At 38.0% G+C, this 19,949-nt stretch overlaps 1 protein-coding gene across 7 annotated transcripts in view; it reads left to right on the top strand.

Annotated features, from left to right (window-relative positions):
• The first annotated feature begins 12,604 nt into the window (after positions 1 to 12,604).
• The window catches only part of MDFIC (MyoD family inhibitor domain containing), a 59,009-nt gene continuing 51,664 nt past the window's right edge, over positions 12,605 to 19,949 (top strand). For 3 of the 7 annotated variants that reach the window (XM_064142092.1, XM_064142094.1, XM_064142088.1), the window contains exons 1-2: positions 12,605 to 12,689; positions 14,873 to 15,027. In XM_064142092.1, coding sequence (XP_063998162.1) covers positions 14,937 to 15,027 — 91 coding nt within the window. In that variant the 5' untranslated portion in view covers positions 12,605 to 12,689; positions 14,873 to 14,936. Of the gene's footprint in view, positions 12,690 to 13,449; positions 14,072 to 14,148; positions 14,386 to 14,872; positions 15,028 to 16,703; positions 16,743 to 19,949 lie in introns of those variants that run through there. The other 4 variants (XM_064142090.1, XM_064142091.1, XM_064142089.1 and 1 more) reach the window with 4 other exon arrangements.

Here is a 19,949-nt window from a genome sequence, read left to right as displayed (position 1 = left end):
CTGCATTCCTTGGTCTTTCTACCTACTCCCTCTTCTGAAATTATCTAGGGAAGAAAAACTAAACATTGAAATTAACCATCTAGCAATTATAAATACAGGTATTTGTATTTTACTGTGCAGTAGTAGTCCATCTGCAGCCCTTGTGAGGATGCTGTTCAAAAAGACTATTAAGCATATCTATGAAGTCAGATTTTTCTCTGTCAGTCATCACTGGTAGATACAATGAGAGAACATTAGAAAGCTGAAGACAGATAACTGCTGGAGCAAATGAAGCCCTCTTTTCTTCTTCTCCATAACAGTCAGTAAGAAGGACAAACACGTGCTATCTGTTTTCTGGCTAATAGTTAAGTATCAGCTTGTCAATTGAAACAAAGTTACCTGTTTTGTGTAGTCTGCTGGGCAGGCTCTCCAAACCTCCTTGCCCAACTCTCTAGCATCTTCCTTTCACCTTCCTTACCATTTCCATGAAATTAAGAGTTCAGATGAATAGGATGAAGGAAAAGAATTATCAGAAATGACTCTGGGTGTGTACAGATTGTTTTCCCCAGTTTTGGAAGTCACAAGATTACAGCCTAACTTTCTTGGGCTTAGTAGTTCACCCGCTGAAGATGCTACTTCGTTTTCAGGTGAGTACCATTGATGTCTTTCTTGTAAAGAAAAAACTCAAACATGGCTGTTTTGTGTATAGCAGACTACTGTATGTGATCTGTGAATGATGTGAGTCTCTTGGTATTCACTATCTAAATAAATACAAAGTACTATCCCTGCATTGGCCTTTTACTTGTGACTCATGGCATTAACTGAAAAACAAAACGAAACAATCTCCCAAACCCTCAACTCCAACTTCCTCTCCACGATCTTATGTGGGTTTTCCACCAGAACCTCCCTTCCCCCAGTTCTGTAGTAGCCTCTTCCTAAGGTATCATTCCTTCCATCATTCCTTTCTTTGTTTATATTTCTGGAGTATAGATGCAGCAAGCCTGTTCCCATGAAACTGGAGAATTACAGCCAGTCTGTGCTGGTTTCCAACATGTGCTAACAGGCCATTTTGGCAGATGATAATTGTTACTTATTTATACTAGCAACATGAAAAATGAGTCACAAATCCTAACTCAAATCATATATGTTCACACTTAAGTCTCAGCCCTCAATTTCTACACAGGTAACTCCCTCAGGCAATTATTTGTCCTTGGCCTTGTGTTTAGGAAGAAGAACATAGTTCTTCTGAATTCCTTATTTGCCTTATCTGTATTTGTCTCTCATGGGACATGAACAAGGGTCCTCAAGTGCAGTTACATACAGAACCTAAGACTTTCTTTTACATAGTTGTCAAATGTGCTTCCCTTACTGGCTAATGGAAAAAAGCAGTAAGTAGCTCTTATGATTATCAAATGCCTTGGCTCTATTTTAGCATTTTATCACCCTTAAAAGCCATCAGTTGTCTCATACTCCTCCCCATGAACACTGTCCTTTAATCAAACTGGATTGGGAGGCTTAAAAGGCATCAACCACTTATATGTGAATTTTGGCAGGTCATGAGAACAGTAAGACAGATGTACAGGAGATACAATGAGCAATATAAGCTCTAAGTCTGCAAGAAAAAGCTTATGCAAGATGCAGAGAGTAGAAATGTATATTAGCAGATAAATTTAACAACAGGTTCATGAGCATTTCCACTTGACAATGTATTTGTTTATATTTGATATGAAAACATTCACATTCTTTATTGTCCTAAAAGGTGTCAAAGATAGTTTTCAGTACTGTTAGATAGCCAGTACTGCCTCTGGTTTTACCCAGTAAGAGTATTGCAACCCAAATTAAAGCTAAAGGTTTGCTACAAAACCTTTTCACGTATAGATTTTACAGTACTGTGAAAGAGATTACTTAAATATTTCATTATTTTAATATGTTAAGTTTAAATTTATGTGTCAATTACCATTTATATATTACTTATCCATAGTTAATGGCAATATTTCAAACATTTGCTTATTCTGAGTACTGGCAGCATTCTTGTTGGTAGCTGTCCATAAATGTCTACTGCACACACACCTTACCACTGCTTATTAACTGTATTGCAAATTAAATTTTTAATTGCTTGCTTATTTCAAAATACTAAAACTCAACTAGATGGACTATTGCAATGTACAATAGAAGCAAACTCCATTCTTGCATGGCAGCACAGACTGGGTGTATTTGTGTTTGGAATCATAAAGTTGTAGTGGAAATGTTTATGGTAGGATCATGTCAGCCTCAGAGAGGATAAGATCTGTGATATCATAATACAGGCTTTGCTAATCTAAGTATAATGCTGACTTGCTACAGTAGTATATGTATTCATAACTGAAAATAAAGCTACATTTTGTTAAAGGACTGCAGGTGTAGCCTATGGTTTGCAAAGTAAGTGAGGTGTCATATACTGAAAAAAGTTTAAATCATCTAATTTTGCACAGATGACAACTGTTCAACTTCTCCAGTCTTACTAGAGCTACATCCCCTTTCATTGATCTAGTTATATTACCAGCAGCCCAAATATGGCATGCAGAAAACCAATTCTTTGCCAACAGTGACATTTTATGAGACTGACTATGGATTTATAAATAGCCAGAATACTTTAAAATGAACACAAAATCCAAACTCTGAAAGGAAGACTTAAGTAGAAAGCACCTAGTCATGAATTAATGAAAATAAACATTCTTCATACACAAAAAAACCCCAAAAACCTGTAGTATGGATTTGTCACTGTATATATTAGTTAGTGATGGACAAAACAACAGTGACACAAGGATGTCTGGATATCAAAGTAGCCATAGCCATTTACTGCTATAGCAGCAGTCCTTTTATATGCTATTCTGCAAATTGTGGTAACTCTACAAGCTGTGGAATACAATGATTGGGTAAAATATTGGTTTTAACATTCTTATTGGATAACAGTGAGGTGTTGGCTATCTTGACACAGGCTACTTTCAGTTCTTTGTTCTAAGTTTACTATGCTTCTGTACAAATGTTACTCAAGGTGAGCATACAAATTTACTGTTTCTAACCTCAATCTCCCTGCGTCAAGTGTTCATAGGGATGCGCTCTAGCTGACTCCCCTCCTCAGTTCTCACATTGATTAATGCAATGAGCAGCACAATTCCACCCCCTTGCTAACATATTATTGTTATTTCAACCTGAACTTGCAATCTTCACAAGTTTGGGCATTTACCTTTGGACCTGTCACCTGTCATACTTGATGAAACTAAGTGACAACTGTATTTCTTTTAAGGCATTAATGCAATTAGGGTTTTAAAAAGTCCACTTCAGGGTTAAAATAAATCATAAAACTTCATTAACTATTGCAAGAGAAGAAATCCAGCTTGCTGCTTTTCTTCTAAAGTGCTATAGGTTTGTCCCACTGTTACTTTGTCTCCTTTAATAAATATTGATTAGGATTAAATACTTTATAACATATCTTTTTCCATTCATGAGTTCTAGGCATCCAGTTTCACAAATGAGGATAAATGTATAATCTCATGGTCTACTGTAGCGTATCCTTTATGCATGCACATTGTGAGTGTGGTTAACTATGACTGTCTAGACAGATACTTAGACAACCATTAATGTATATGTATGGAAATAAGTTGTCTATTTCCAAAACCTTTGCTTTATAAGATTCCCAAACTCTGTATTCCCTGAAAAACGTAGGACAAATTAATTCCATATTTTACAGATTGCCATACTCACAGGTCAAGATTCTAATTTTGTTTGCAGTAAAGCAAGGTTGAAGTCACTCCATTGTTCCCAAGTTCACTCATTTGAGTTGAGATCAACTCTTTTCTGCTTTACTTTGAAAAGTATCATACTGTCTGTTTTGTCATAGGAGTTTGTTGGTGCTATTCACCACTTCTCATTTCATAATAAATCACACAGATGAGAGAAAAAAGAAGAAAAGAATTAAAAGCATGAGAAGATATTAGAAGATGTGTATGTCATAAGAGAGATATTTTTTTCTGATGTTAAAAAGGAAAAAAAAACATAGCATACCTTTGTGTTTCTAATTGCCTTTACATTTTGCTGTTGGGTTTTTTGGTTTTTTGGGTTTTTTTGGGCTTTGTGTGTGTGTGTTTTTTGTGTTACAGTTTTACAACAAGAATACAATGGGTGACAACATAGATGTTTCTGAAGATTCAGGGGGTTTTATAATTCTTCATCTATGGTACCAAGCTTTTACAGTGTGATTTGCATTGTTTCCACAATGTCACAAATTGTTTAAGTTATTTATTTATTTATTTATTTGTTCTTAGCATATTTGGTTCCATTACAATGGCAGGTAGGAGGAAATACTGAATATAAGCCATGATTGCTCCTTCACATAAAGTTCCAGATGTAAATTGTGCTTTTTTCCTCAAGAAAAGAAGACCTTGATGATGCTACAGTGTTTTGTTAGAGCACTTCAATAACCCTTTTACACGATTCTTTTTCAGAATGACCCACAAATGGCAGTACAAAGCGACAAGATAAAGTTCCATTGAGAAGTATATTATGAGAGCATGAGAAGAAGCACTCTGATTCCTATCTTCAGAACAGTGATGCACAGGTGTGGAAAAATGGAACAGTCTGGCATATCTCCTGTCTCTGCTGTGACAAACATGTGAGAAAAAAAGGCAGCAGCATTTCTGCTGTTTCCTTGATTTGCTCAATAATTATATTCATCGTATCAATTAACTAAAAGTTTAACTTTTATTCTAAAAACTAGTTGTCAGATCTTCATGTCCACAATAAAAACATGCTTGAAATTTCAGCTAGACTCTGGAGAATATTAGATCAAGCTCAGGACTGATTTATCACTGTTACATTTTAAAAATCTGGTTGTTTTTTTTTTTAAAGTGTTTTACTAACATAGCAAAAGTGGCAAATTAGGGACTTGGGTCAGAGGTCCAGGGCTATAACACCACAGATTGTACAGCAAAAGCACCTATTCTGCAATTGTTGGCTGTAAATCACACTTACCAGATTTTTACCTTTATTATAATAAAGTGTATTAAATTGAAAATTTATATAATTTATGAAGAAGATGCAAATCTCACTTGTTTCTGTTGGTCACTGATGGTCAAGGCAATTTACAGACTGATGGCATTTATATCTTGAAACAATATTTGAGGGAGTGCAGACAGAAGGTTAGAATTCTAAGTTAACTCAATACAAATGATTTACTTCTATTTACAATCATAAAAGAAAAAAAACCTTAGACTTCAAAATAACTGCTTTTGTAAGTTTATAGGAGCCTGTTTACAGCACTTCTGATTTAAAACAATGTTAAATAAAATTACACTTCAATGTTATGACTTTTGCAGCATTTCATTAATGATTTTAAGTATTTGAAGTAAACCAGAGTAAAAGGGAAAGAGAAATGAAGAAGTTTGTGCCGTGTAATAGACTTCCTTGTTAAGTTAAAATATAACAGTTTCTTCTAAAGGGAAAATACCAAAATTCTAGTGATTTTATGTCCACATACACGCTTTCTGATATGTGGCAGATATTACACATATTAACAGAGAATAAAATTGTGTCCATAATTCAGTGTGCAGGGCCTAATCCTCACATATATGATCCAAAAAGACCAGGTATAAGTGGGACCCTTTGTATCTAATTTGTGCTTTCTGATTTTATAAGTATTTTAGCTGAGGTGTTATTACAGTCATGCATACATAGTTGGTTCTTGTATGGTTGGTAGTTTATACTTGTTATTAACTGACAGAATGCTTAACTGAATACCTTTTGGAGTTAATGTCTCTGCAGTGATATCAAAACTATAAAATAACTTATTAAAATAACACAACTGAAAGTGTTTTAAAACTAACAGTCAGTATAATCATTATGCAATCGTTGCACTGGTATAGGTAATTTTCTCTTCTGTCTTTCTAGTTATTCCAGCAAGTCTATAGGATAGGAAAGGAATTGGGCAAAAGCCAAGTTGTCCTTAGTTTTTGTTTTGCTTCCTTGGGAAAATTTGCATCTTGGGAGCATACAGAGAGAGTTATATCAGATCTGGACCAAAGATTTGCATTGCAAGAAACTGAGACAGAAGACTATTTTTCTTTAATTCCCTGTTTTAGACACGCAAGGGTGCAGCTTTCTATTCACACTTGCATGGGTGCCAGGATGCTCATCTAGCAGAAAAACAGTAATTTTTTTACTCCAAATGAAGTTTTGCAATCATATTACTCTGTAACACTATTTTGTAATTCTAATTCTCTCCATCCTAAAGAATTGTATGTTCCTGGCTAACAGATTCCCCTGTTATTTTAGGCAAATACACAAGATAGCAAAATCGTGATAATTAAAAGCACTAGTAGAACTGACTGAAGTTTATTTTTATATTTGGTTTTCCTATCACTTGTATTTTATACATAATAGCCAAATAAGTGGTTGATGGTAAGACCTTAGAGTCCAATAATTTATAACAATGTCAAAATGAAAAACCAGGAGGATATATTCATGTAGTTAAAGCCAATATTATGAGATAGAACAAAGAGAGGGCAAAAACTCCCCCCAAAAACACTCATGAAACGTTTTACTTCAATAAAATCTTAATTCACAAATTGCTGCAGTACTCTTTTTTTTTCCTTTCTTTTTTCTTTGAGTTGCAAAGATGTAAAACATCTGTGCAAGATGGCACAGTTATGAGTGAGAAGCATGAGGAAACAATTTCTTGTTTGTACAGCAATGACTTTTTATAAAAAAATTGATTGTGCATTCATTATTTCAGACTCATAATAGGCAAATGTGTTCTGCTGTTAATACATATTCACAGCATACATGGTAGTGGTTCCAAAGGAGCCATTACAATAGATGCTCTGAATATGTATTAGGAATAATACATCATATATAAATAAAAGCATTCTATACTGTAAAAATATAACATGGAATGCGTAAAACTTTTAATAACCATAGTGTATTCTCCAGCGACTGAGAAGAAGCAACTGTACCTTGTATTATGAACTCACACTGAAAATGCACACAATTAACTAATTTTTTACAGATCTATGGATGTGATACCATGCTTTAATATAGCAATATGACATACAGTCTTTTAATTCATTGCATTATTTATTCTGTTTATAAAATACACTTGCTTCACTATTTTTCATTTACTTTTGAAAGGCCTGACTAGGTATTCTTTTCATATGAAAATATTTTAATTTTGGTGGAATTTTGGTGGGTTTGTTTTTTTTTTAAAGTATCATTTGATACTGGCAATTAGTTTGATACTGCTGAGAAAAAGTAATGCAAATTTTATGAATACAACTGTAGGGACTGTGCGTAAAATACTAATGTAGAATAAGGCCAGATGCAGATTCTGCTTGCGCTACAGAAGCAAAAGGAGCCTTGTTAATCTGAAAAGCAACATAAATATTTGGCTTTGGGTTTGGGGTATTTTTGCTTGGTATAAATACAACTTCTAGGATTGTTATCACAGTATTACAGTATCACCAAGGTTGGAAGAGACCTCACAGATCATCAAGTCCAACCCTCTACCACAGAGCTCAAGGCTAGACCATGGCACCAAGTGCCACGTCCAACCTTGCCTTGAACTGCCCCAGGGATGATGACTCCACCACCTCCCTGGGCAGCCCATTCCAGTGTCCAATGACTCTCTCAGTGAAGAACTTTCTCCTCACCTCCAGCCTAAATTTCCCCTGGCGCAGCCTGAGGCTGTGTCCTCTTGTTCTGGTGCTGGCCACCTGAGAGAAGAGAGCAACCTCCCCCTGGCCACAACCACCCCTCAGGTAGTTGTAGACAGCAATAAGGTCTCCCCTGAGCCTCCTCTTCTCCAGGCTAAACAATCCCAGCTCCCTCAGCCTCTCCTCGTAGGGCTTGTGCTCGATGCCTCTCACCATCCTCATTGCCCTTCTCTGGACACGCTCAAGCATCTCAGTGTCCTAACTAAGTGGTTCAGGTAAATACATTAAATTATTCCAAATCTATTAATTATCGATACAGTTCATGTTCTGTGCTCAGTTAACAATACTTTGTAGCCAGTATTCTTTTAAACTTCCTGTCCTGTTAACTTAAAAGCTTCCGTTGTCCATCATTTGTCTTAGATGACATGATTTGTAATGTTAAGACAAATTAAAAATCATCTTGAATGCACTAAAAAATCAGTACAGAGTTTAAAACATTCACATTTGCCGAATTTCAAGTTTCTTATTTACTGAATTTTAAGTTTTGTATAAGGTGCAATATTGACTGCAAGAATGAGAAGCTGAATAACTGAAGGGAATATATGTAAATAAATTAACTGTTTCAATCCAGCACACTTAGCTGTAATTGAATACTTGACTTATTTGTAGGAATGTAATGAATTACTAGTTGACATTTTGTTGTGATGAAATGACATTTTGCATGCCTCAATATATGATCTGTTACGTTTTCATGTGAGATCTATTACCTGCTTGAGTGAGCTACTTGCCTGAGCTTGCTAAAGAATAGCTGAAACTACCATAAACCATGCCATGTGAAATGTTTCACCTTAAGTAGGATAAAGCTTGTTGAGCTAAATTCCTTCTTGGACCTCATTGGAATCACATCAGAATTAATTAATCTCAGAATATTTTATTTTAATTAATAATTCATCAAATCGAATTAATTTTTTGCCTTTTTGTGTTAGAAAATATTTTACATAAGCAAAAGATTTCGTGTACTATCATATAAACAGAAAACATAAGAATTTTTTTCATATTTTAAATTAATTTCTCAATTGCCATCTTGAGGCAGTGTGACTAAGCCATTAAATTCACATTCCTTTTATTCTTACTGTGGAGTCCATCCTGTGGCAGAAAAACATCTAATCTGGACAAGAAGCATTTATGGTACACAGACTTCTTGCTCCCAGTGTAACTTAGAGCATTACTGGAAAACAATTATCTGAAAGAGAATGCATTTTTGTATTTAATTTTCAGTTACAGAAGGAGTTAAATCTGCATGTCTCTAATTTCACTTTAGGCATCCTACTGCTTGTTTCTATGTTTGTGTTCTTTGGAGGTGGATTTTCTTGGGCCAGAAGAGGTTGGCTGCCGGGTTAGAACCAGATGTTGTCCAAGGCACCATCAATCCCACAGCCCTTCAGTAATCATGCTTTATAGAGTACAAATTCTCACCTGCAACACAGCTGCACCCAGCTCTGCTCTGATTTCTGTCAATTTACATGGCTTTAAATAGAATGTTTCACAGAATAGTAATACACAAGCAAGGGCATGAAAACCAGGAGAAAAACCTACTCTAGGGCAGGAGTAGTAGTGACCTTCAAATTCCCCTTTACTGTGTTTTTCTGCATATCCTGCATATATTTCTGGTTTTGATCTAAAAAAACCCCAAACCCCAAAATAAACTAGTTTGTACACTCCACTTGCAATACTGTTATTTTATAATATAACTTAGTCTAAACTCCATATTTTTACTTATCTCTTTTAACTATAATGGTCTTTTCATTTCAGTATTGAACTGCAAAATATCTAGGACACAGGTCATACCATGATCTGAATACTATATAAAGAGCTATGAAATTTAGAGTAATAAATATATGTTAAAATTGCTTATTAAAAGGTGGAATTCATGTTTGCAGGCACTGCAGAAAGATAGCTCGAGCTCACACGTAGTAAGGTACAAGTGATCAATCAAGTTTTACTAATTATTATTGTCTATCCTGTTCTAGTGGGAGGTGTCCCAGCCTATGGTGGAGGATTGGATGAGATGATCTTTGAGGTCGTTTCCAACTTAAACCATTCTATGATTCTATCTTTCAGAATGATTTAAGTGATCCAGGGCGTTACGAAGGATGCAAATTTTTCCCACTTTCTCTCTGCTAATGGAAAGAAGTCAGCATCAGTTAAAGAGAAGCCTTGAGGAAGGCCAGGTGAGTGTTAGCATGGGGAAAAAATCTGGGTGCCTACAGTCATTTCTCTTCACAATGTAGGCAGTAATATTGTTAATAAAATATTTCTTATTTGAAGAGTTATGTACAGATTTTCCTCATCATAGCTGAGATTTATGGATTCACAGAATGACTTGGGTCGGAACAGATCTTAAAGATTATCTAGTTCCAACTCCCCTGACATGGGCAGGGACACCATCCACTGAACCAGACTGCTCAAGGCCTCATCCAGTTTGGTCTTGAACAACTCTAGGGATGAGGCATCTATGACTTCCCTAGGCAAGCTTTTGCAGTGTCTCACCAGCCTTACTGTAAAGATTTTCTTTCTAATATCTATTCTAAATCTAACCTCTTGAAGCTTCAATGCATTTTCTTTTGTCCTATGACTTCAAGCCCTTCCTGGCTTTTTTGCAGGTCCCTTTCAGGTACTGGAAGACTGCTATCCAAAACTGCCTCCACAAGAAACTATCTGATACCCAAAAACTAAATGTTTGCCTTGGAAAACTTGAGCTAGATATATAACTCCAGTTTTTAATAAGTAAATAACCTTTGCAGCAGTTAATTTTGGGATACTGTGGGTTTACTTTAAATAAGCAACTTGTGTCTTTCTAAAGCACTTTTGTTCATTTTCATGTCTGTTTTGACTCGAGGTAATACATATTGCATGGCTTGTGTAGGAGTTTAAACTAGAAAATAGTGCTGACTATTCAGTATATATACTGAAGATGTATGATTATATTTCACATTTAGTGCACTTTCAATAGAGAATTGATTTACCAATTTTCAATAGGAAAAAAAACAGAGTCTTGCTTTTCGGGTTTTTTTTGTGTGTGTGTTGGGTTTGGGTTGTTTTGGTTTTGTTTTCAGGAAATTTTTTACCTGACTGCTGTCCATTTACATGTTTTGAGCTTCTCTACACATCCCACAATCTGGTATTAATTGTCTAGAATACCATTGTCAAGGTCCAGAGAACAGAGATTACCAATATCTCTGTCCAGAGGAGCAATATCTGTTCTTACAGATTTCCATGTTGTGAGATTAAGGTGCAAGCGAGACCATAGATCACCACAAAACTATTTATTAAAGGATAAAGTTGAACAAAGCAGAGGGAGAGAGAGAAGGGGGGGAGAGAGAAAGGAAACAATGGAGAAAAGGAGAAGAAGCCTGGAAGGAAAAGAGCAGAGGTTATATTATCATCAGCTGAAGATGGCAGGGGTGAGAGAGAGATGTGTGCATGGCCAAGGGATGTTCTTCTGTGGAGTTTGTCTGGAGTTGTTCTCAGGGAGTTGTTCCTCAAATTCTTCTGGTGGAGGTGTTCTTCTTGACCTTTTTGTATAGTTTTTTAGATAGATGTCCAGGTACAGCTCCCCAAGGAGTCTTCCTGTGTATTCTCATGCATTTGCAGGGGTCCAGCAGCAGCACCAGGGAGGGCCTTCACCTCTGCCATGCATAGCTTACCTGTCCATACCCCATAAGCCTTTTCATACAGATCCCAGGCATTCAAGCCAGGCTGAGTCTGGAAAGGCCACAAACCCCTGTATGTACATCCCTGAGCATTCATCCAGTAACCTGGGCTGAGTTTGAGAAGGCAAAAAAGGCACTGTATCTCTGTTGATTTGCATTCCTGAGCCATCAGCCAGGCACACCGGCTGGGTCCAGGAAGGTAACAAAGGCAATCGTTATCTTTGCTGATATGAACATGAGAGAGAAAATGTAGACCCTGACAACCATATCTGAATTTCATAATGTAGCAAGGGAAGAATATCTCAGAGTATGTATGTGCAACAGCCTATAATTTTATGTATCGGAATGGGCTGCCAAGAGAGGATGGAGTCACTGTCCCTGGAGGTGCTCGAGAAAAGTCTGGATGAGGCACTTAGTGCCATGGTCTAGTTGACTGAATAGGGCTGGGTGATAGGTTGGACTGGATGATCTTGGAGGTCTCTTCTAACCTGCTTGATTCTATGATAAAACTAATTGCTGTAGTAAGGCACAGTATATCTCATATTTGCAGCCAACTTGGTGTTAGACTTCATCAGGCTGCTGATGTCAGTGTCTGAACTGTCCACTTTCTAAGGATTTTCAGCAATAGTTTTAACTGATACATATTGCAAAGGAAAGTATTAAAGCAGTTATCTTAAGATTAGCTGTGTATTTGTACTGTCAGGAAGTGCTGCATAGTCGGCTTAGGCCAAAGAACTTTGGCCATCTGTGATATCTCATTACCAGTGACCACATCTGGACCAATCTTTTTGCAATCACCACAGATGTGGCATGCAATACATTATGTATTGTACAGTATTTTTAATGTTCTATTTCAGTTGTGTTTTTTATATTAAATTTTCTTTTTTTAATCTGATTTTGCTTAGTGTTTATCTCACACTGAATCAGTTTCAATATCAGCTGAAGGTCTTTTTCCATTCATTTAGTTGCTTTAAACTCTTAAGTAGGCTACTACACAGTTGAACTGCGTCAGGGTGATCTCATCCCATCATATTTTTTAAGAAGATAAACTGAACGTCGTGGAGTTTACCATGTGGGTTTCATAGATAAGGTTGAGAAAAAAAAAAACCCAAACATGAACCCTGGATAATATTCGCTCTTCACAGGCACTTATTAGCCAATGAAATATTTTGAAAGCAGGGTGTGGTTGGCTAATTTACTACTCCTCCCACTGTGCTCTGCTATGTTTCCAGTTTCAGAGGGAAAAACACAAGCTTGGATGTGGGATGAGTCATAACCTCTCTTCTGCTACTGACTCACTTGGGAGTTTGAGGTAAGTCATTCTACCTTATGTCTCAATCGCTCTGCCCCCAGGGCAGCAGGGAGGAAAGGAACTATGGAAAGTTTTGCAATGTTTTCCATAGATAGAAAGTATAGATATTGAGACCAATATTATTATTATTATAATTCAGTACAATAATAATTCTATGTGCCCAAAAAGGATCTTTTACATAGCTTCTTCCCCACATAAAACTTTTTTTTTTTTTGCTTCATTTTGTAATGAAAAAGTTTAAAGAAAATTCATGTGATACCAAAGGACATCTTAGGTTACTGAAATAGTTTAAAATGGTTCTATTTCTCAGAGGAAAGTATATCCACCTTTCACTGTACTGTTCCCTTTTGCAGTAGTAATGACCAATAATAAAGCTATACAGTGATGCATAATCATTCCTGACTCCTGAAACAAGAGGAAGCCCTGAAGTATGTGGAATTTCAGACAGAACTGGCCCCTACCCAGGTGATTCCACACTGTCCTGGGAAATGCTGAACTTTATGAAGTGAACTTTTAATACCTGAGCATGTTCCTTAACACGGTATCAAAAAATAAATATCCATCAGTTAGAATCTCTTCTATTAAGTCGAAGATAACTTGTAACAGCTATTTTATCTTTGTACTCTTATTTCCCCCCAAAACACTTGGCTGTACACTGTACTGAGACATTACCGGTAAGGTATATTTAACAAACCAAAGTATATTTAACAAACCAAAGTATATTTAACTAACCATTAAAAAATATTCTTAGGAATTGTAGGGAAATTTCAGTTTAAACCATGGCAGAGTTTGGTAGAGAAAGGTGATATACTAAGCATAAGCAAGGTAAGTATGGACACCAGCACGGACGTGAGCATTAACTGTGGTACTCCATGGTGTGGGCAAGAACAGAGTGTGAGGCAGATGACGAAATAAGTCTGTGCCATGGGAAAGGAATGTGTTTCCTACATAGAGAAAGCAGAGGGTAACAGTGCTTCCCCCAAAATAGCAGAGGAAATAGATACAGACTTTGCATTCTAGGGTTCTACTCTTGAGAAATGGTTCTTCTGTCTTTCACGTTCCTTTGAATACTTTCGTGTCCCTGATTGAAAGTCCTTTTTATGGATGTGACTGTGCGTTATCAGCTAAATTACACGAGGGGATTTGGTTGTGTTGAGAACCGATCATTGAGAGAAGCGCACAGGCCGGCAGGGCAGGCGTGGAGGCCTACGCCGTCCCACGTGCCTGCCTACCCCGCTCCTGAGGTGCAACTGGTTGAAGGCAAACAGTAACCGCAGCGCGCAAGTTCTGAGCCAGTGGCTGCACCGGGAAAAGTGCCCCTGCTCGCTGCCAAGGGCTACAGCTGCAAACCTTGCCCAGGCATGAAAGCCTCCCTTTCAGAGGTGCCTCCACCCCCCACCCCCCCCCCCCGTCTACCCTGTTTCTTCTTGACTTCTTGGTTTCAACCTCCTAGGGGAATTTCCGTGGCTGGAGGCCCGTTTGGGGGCGGGGGGCACCGAGGCGCCCCGCTGGCCCCCTTATCCGGCCCCGCGCAGCCCAGCCCTGCCCGCGGGCCCGTTGCTGGCGGGCGGCAGGACCTGTAGAACCGCCGCCCCGAGCCGCGGCCGCAGCCAGCCGGAGCGGGATGTTTCATTGTCCGGAAATGATGGAGAAGGAGTGACTGCAGCGGCGGGGGGACAGCGGGTGTGAGTGACAGGTTGTGCGAGCCCCTGCCCGAGGGAAAGGCTCGCAGGCGCGGGGCGGACAGCGTGGGGGCACGGAGCAAGAAAGGCAGCGACCGCCAGGGAAGACGGGGCGGCTGCAGCGCGGATGTTCCCGCGGCCGGGGAGTGGAGGAGGGCCGAGCGCCGCGGCTGAGCGGGAGGAAATGCGGAGCTAGGGCGCGCCGCGCTGCCGCGGGTTGCGCCGCGGCGGACGAGGCCCCCAACTCCTCGCTCTCCCCATCGACTCCCCTCCGGCTGTCCCTTGCGGCCGCCCGGCTCACAGCCCGCAGCCGCCCCCGCCCCGCGGCCGCCGCCCCCCGGCCCCGCGAGTGCTCGCCGCGGGGGGCGGACGGCGCGCCCGCCGCCGCGCCGCGAAGTTGCTGCGGCTTCATTCCTGTCCCTCCCCAGTCCCTCGCCCCCGAGCCGTGCGCTCTTTGCATAAAATACATTAACGAGCCCTTTCATTTGCTTGTTCCTTCAGGGTCGCGTGTTAGTTTTGTTGGAGGGGGTGCAGGCTCTTTATTACTCAGCGAGAGAGCTGGCAGATGTCCCAAGTGAGAGAACCTCTTCCTCCGGGGCCTGAAGGGCCAGAGCAAGCTCCAACTGAAAGCAGCTCTTTGATCTCTCTCCCTCGAGGTAAGTTGCTTTAAAGTTTCTCTGTAATTGTTGCGCCTTTTATTTGAATGATACGTTTACTGATTTGTTTAGTGCGTTTTAAACCCTCTTCTCTCTTCCCTCCCCTCCCTCCCCTCTTTGGGATAACTGTAATACTTTGAATTCTAACTCTTTATTGTTTTAACTAGAAATGCCTCTCTTTCTCTCACTGTATGTGTGTATATGTATATATATATAATTTAAATGATGCATCCATGTCAGCACTGGTTCTCAGTAGTTCAAAAACTGCAGTGATTCAGAGGCAGATGCTGCTCCTTAAAAATCACTTTCTTGTTTCTCAGCTTTGTGTTTATATGTCCTTTCCTGTAAAGCTTCTTTCCAGAGTTTGCAGTAAATTGAGAGAGGTCAATTCAGGAGCACTTTGCTTTTTTCCTCTGTGGTGCTGCAGCTACGACCAGTTTCTGGGAGAATTGACTTGTTTTCTATCAGATATTCAAAATGTTGTTTAAAAATGCATTCATCTTAAAGAGAAATTATTCAAGTTATGTCTTACCTGCATTTTCACAAAGTACACTTGTATCCTGATCACCTGCATGTCAGGAAGTTTGACAAGGTGTATTGCAACTTATCCTCAAAACAGGGAAGTATATTTGCCTCTTGAATCCTCACATGTAAAGAGGAGACTTTGTTATTGTTGTTTACAGCTATGGCTTTGTTTTCTAGAATTCTGACAGGAATTTAAAAAGTCTCTGAAGAACAGACAAATAAGCTTGTTCAGAAAGTGTAACTTTATTCATACCTGATTAACTGGAGCAGAGCCTGGTAACACAGTTGTGCAGCTGCAGATTAAAGATTCAGTCTTGGTTTTGTAACTTGAAAAATCAATAGCTGTGTAAAATCAAAGTTGAAGATTCATTTGAGAAATCAGAAAGTATCCGTAGCTAAGTAAAAAATGTGCTGGCAGGGAGACATATGAAATTGGCTTAAACTTATCTTATTGTTGGGCTGTTTTTTTTCTGTCCTAGAGTATGACTCATAACTTCTAAACAGTAAAAAAAAATAAAAATCAAATATTAGATACAGCAGATCAAGTAATGCAGGACTGAACTGCTAGAATCATGCTTTTGCCAGAAGCACGAGTATCTGTGATACTTGTTTGTTTTATGTTGGTTTTATCTGTCATGTGATCAAGTGGCCATACTGTTTAAATTCTGCACGTAGGCCATACATTGAAGTTACAGAAGTTTCAAGTCAGTAAACTCATTTGCCTGGAAAGTGGTCTTGTTATTACAGTGACACTTTACACCAAGTTTGCAGCATGTAATCAAGTTTTATGTGGTTCCATTTACTAACATTTTCAATATATGTTTTTATGAAAAGTAAATAAATACTCATCTGTCCACGGGCAAGTTATATGCAGAAAATCTGAACGACACAATTTCCACTTACAGCTGTTGAGATGGAGGATTTTAAACTTACTTTATTAGGGATCAATAAGATACAAACGTGTAATGTGTTGATTCAGGCTTGCTCACTGGTCGGGCCTCTCAAAACACATCCTCAGCTTTAGCATATGTATAGTTCACAGAAAGACAAGGTTGTTATTTTACAGAATTCAGCATTCACATGCATCATTTTTACTCTGATGAACTTAGATTTAAGGATAACTGTGGATATTTGTTGATTTTTTTTCTAGCCTAGGTCTGTTGGGGAAATGGGGGTGGAAAGAGGAAGAGGTGAGTTCATAACATTTCCAGTCTATATTCCAGCATCTCTGTTGTCAGTTTTGCAGTGTGTGGTTACAGGGTAAGGTAGTCCAGATATTCCAGGACTGAAGACCTAAGATTATATGCCTGGAACTTTCAACACCCTCTGCTCTTTCTACACTATGCCCAGGACATACTGAAGTATATTGCCTTTTCTGGTATTTGGTGGAAATTTCTAAAGCTGCAGTTGAAATTCATATTATTTCTGGAAATAGAGAGATTTGGAAAAAAAATCAATAATTTGGAGTAATCACTAGTTCACTTAGAGTCATCCCATTGTATTTGTGCTGACTCCATGTATTTACAGTGAGATACTTGAATTCTCTGTCTACATGGAAGATTCTTTAATCAGAGAAAAATGGCTTATGTTATATCTTTAATAAAGCATTACATGCATTCTATTGAGAAAAGATTTTTATTAATAACATATATTAATATACTTTCTATATTTATTCTATATTAACTGGTATAGGCTGCTCTAAGGTACAGACTAGAAAATGAAAGGTTTAACTTAATTTCAGCAAACATTTTGTCATTTTTTTACCACGTAGTCCCAAAAGTGTAGCTCTACTCTTGCATTCTTGTTCAAGATCCTGGTTGTGCCATCTGTCTTCTGTAGATCTGTAGGCCTTTGAATCAGATTATTACTAATTCTACCTGTGTGCTGTGTAATGTGGTCAGTGAATAGTGTAATCCCTATCTCAGAGCACTTTAAATTGTGCTGTGATGAAATGTTTTCTTCCCCGGTCAGTACCAAAATAATGACCCTAAGCCTGGAATGTGACAATTAGTGACCATTCGCCTCTATGCTTTAAGGAAAATGCTTCATATGTTAGAGATAGAGACACAATGATTATTGCTTAGACTATGTGTAATCCCCTTTTTTTTTTTACTATTTCTTTTTCATGAAATCCTTTGCATTTGAATATGCCATGCAATTCAAGAAAAATTCAGTGGACAAGGAACTACATTTAGAGAGTCAAACTATGTTTTAGAAAATGAAGGACTATCAAGTATAAATTTGGAATGCTTTTACCTTGTCTGTTAGTAACTGAATGTAACCTAGAAAAAACTTATAATATTTAGCCTTCTCAATTTACAAAGTAATAAACTAATAGTAGTAGTAATAATAATAATCAACTAATATTGAGCAGACTATTCTCAAAACTGTGCTTCCAACTATAAGAACTTTGTAATAAATTTAAGTAATGGAAATCCAGTCGTTTTTTTTTATGTGGTAGGTGAGGAGGATGGTGAAGTCTAGTATTTAGGGCCAAGTTCTCTGAATGACTGTTCTCTCGTGCAAATCACGTTGCTGTTGCTGGATGGATGTGGTTCTGATTTGGTGTCTGAAGAAATTATCTTCGTCAACTAATATTTCCATTCAGAAGAGTGCGAAAAGCATGACCCCCTTTTCAAGAGTGGGAGTCAAACCTCTTCATGTTTTCTTTGCTAAAATATTTTCATGAGGAGGAACACTAGAGGAACATAGGGTGACAGAGGACTTAGTGCAGAGAATGCCTGGACATTGTTGAGGCAGCACTGATTACTATCATAATAATAATAACTGCATTTTACCAGCAGTGCCTCACTGTTATGAGTAATGGATTTTTTATTTTAACGGTTAACCAATGCACTCAGATTGCTCAGGCTTACCAAATACTTCCCTTATATCTGTGTCCAATTTACAGTCTGACAAGTTGATGAAATCGGTGTTAATTTGTTTTGTCACTGTCAGGACTGAAGTATTGAACGTTATTGACTAAAGTACCCAAAATGTTCATAAGTGTCTAAGTTTGTCACAAAAGTATACTTCTGCTTTCAGTTTCACATGCATGCTGTTTCAGTAAAGTGAGTCATGTCCACATGGTTATGATAGGCTTGTATTTCATACAGTTGAACTGTAAGGGTCTTGTATCAAATTTGAAATACTTTGGTTCTGTCTCATGAGCTAATATACCAGAATAATTTTTTCTCAGATTCAATTTCAGGCCCTCAGAAGTTAGACTTCTCTTTGTTTCACACACTCATTTTTGACTAATGAGCAGCATCCAGAAATTAATGTGTTTTGCTAGCATTTGCATTTGAATCAGCAATGCAGTTTTGAAGTGAATCTCCAGTTCTCTCCTGCTTTTGGTTTACATTATGGAGTAATCTAGGGGAGTGACCTGGACTGAATTCCTTTTGGACGTAATAATTTGAAAGATGCACCACAGGAATGTGTATAATGCACTCCAGCCACTAATAAGCCTTCAGTCTTTGAGATTAAATCTGAGAGCTAGTCTGAAGTACAGGAACACCCTGTAAAATGTATATGATGGACTGTGTCCTTAAAATCAGCCCTTTTCACTTTCATTGGCGCGTGCTGTTGCAAATGGAGCCATAGCCATAGTATTCCTTAGCACCTAACACAAAGCTAGTTTTGTATATATGAGAAAAACTGTTGGATGAATGACATCAATTTGTAACTGATCACATGGCAATGTGCTTAATTGTGAAAACAAGCTTTGACTTATGTATTTGATCTTTTAAATGTAGAATACCTATTTTAATATTGCTATTAGGTTTCAATTTATCATAAGTGAAATTTGTCCAGGGATGTCAAACTTGTAGTACATTCATATTTGTTCCATAGTCTGCACCAGGAAAATTCTGTGCAAGAGCTTTCCAAAAAGTTAGATTGCTGTATTTTTAAGGACTGATTTTTACACTGAGATTTTTGAGGCCACAGAAAGTTGTGATGAGACGTTTAAGTGAAGGCCACTGAAATGAAATAAAACCGAATCAGTTATTTTAGTTTTCAAATAACCATCTATCTAAATGGAGGTTTCCAACTCCATAGTTTGTGGATTGCCAATATTAATTTAGCTTGTACAACCAGTCATTGATTAAATGAGATTGTTTCAGGCTAACCATGAACTGTAATAGAAATTTTGTTGCATAAATAGCACATCTGAAGTTATGTGTTAGGTGAAATACCTACAAGTTTTAAGCATTTTATGAAGTAGTTGGTGCATGATAGTGTTACTGGTTGCATTGTGAAACCTTTTATTACTGTGGTTCCTCTGTGTTATCGTTGTGAACAGTGGAAGTTTTGGTAGGAAATAACATCCTCAGTGGTTCCTTGCCAGCAAGGGTATTAATGAAAAAAGGAAGCATTAGAACTGTAGTGTTTGC

This window comes from Pogoniulus pusillus, chromosome 4, assembly GCF_015220805.1.
Source record: "Pogoniulus pusillus isolate bPogPus1 chromosome 4, bPogPus1.pri, whole genome shotgun sequence".
NCBI classification, from domain to species: domain Eukaryota; kingdom Metazoa; phylum Chordata; class Aves; order Piciformes; family Lybiidae; genus Pogoniulus; species Pogoniulus pusillus.
Note: the sequence above shows the minus strand (reverse complement) of the source record. Positions and strands in the feature narration are given on the sequence as shown.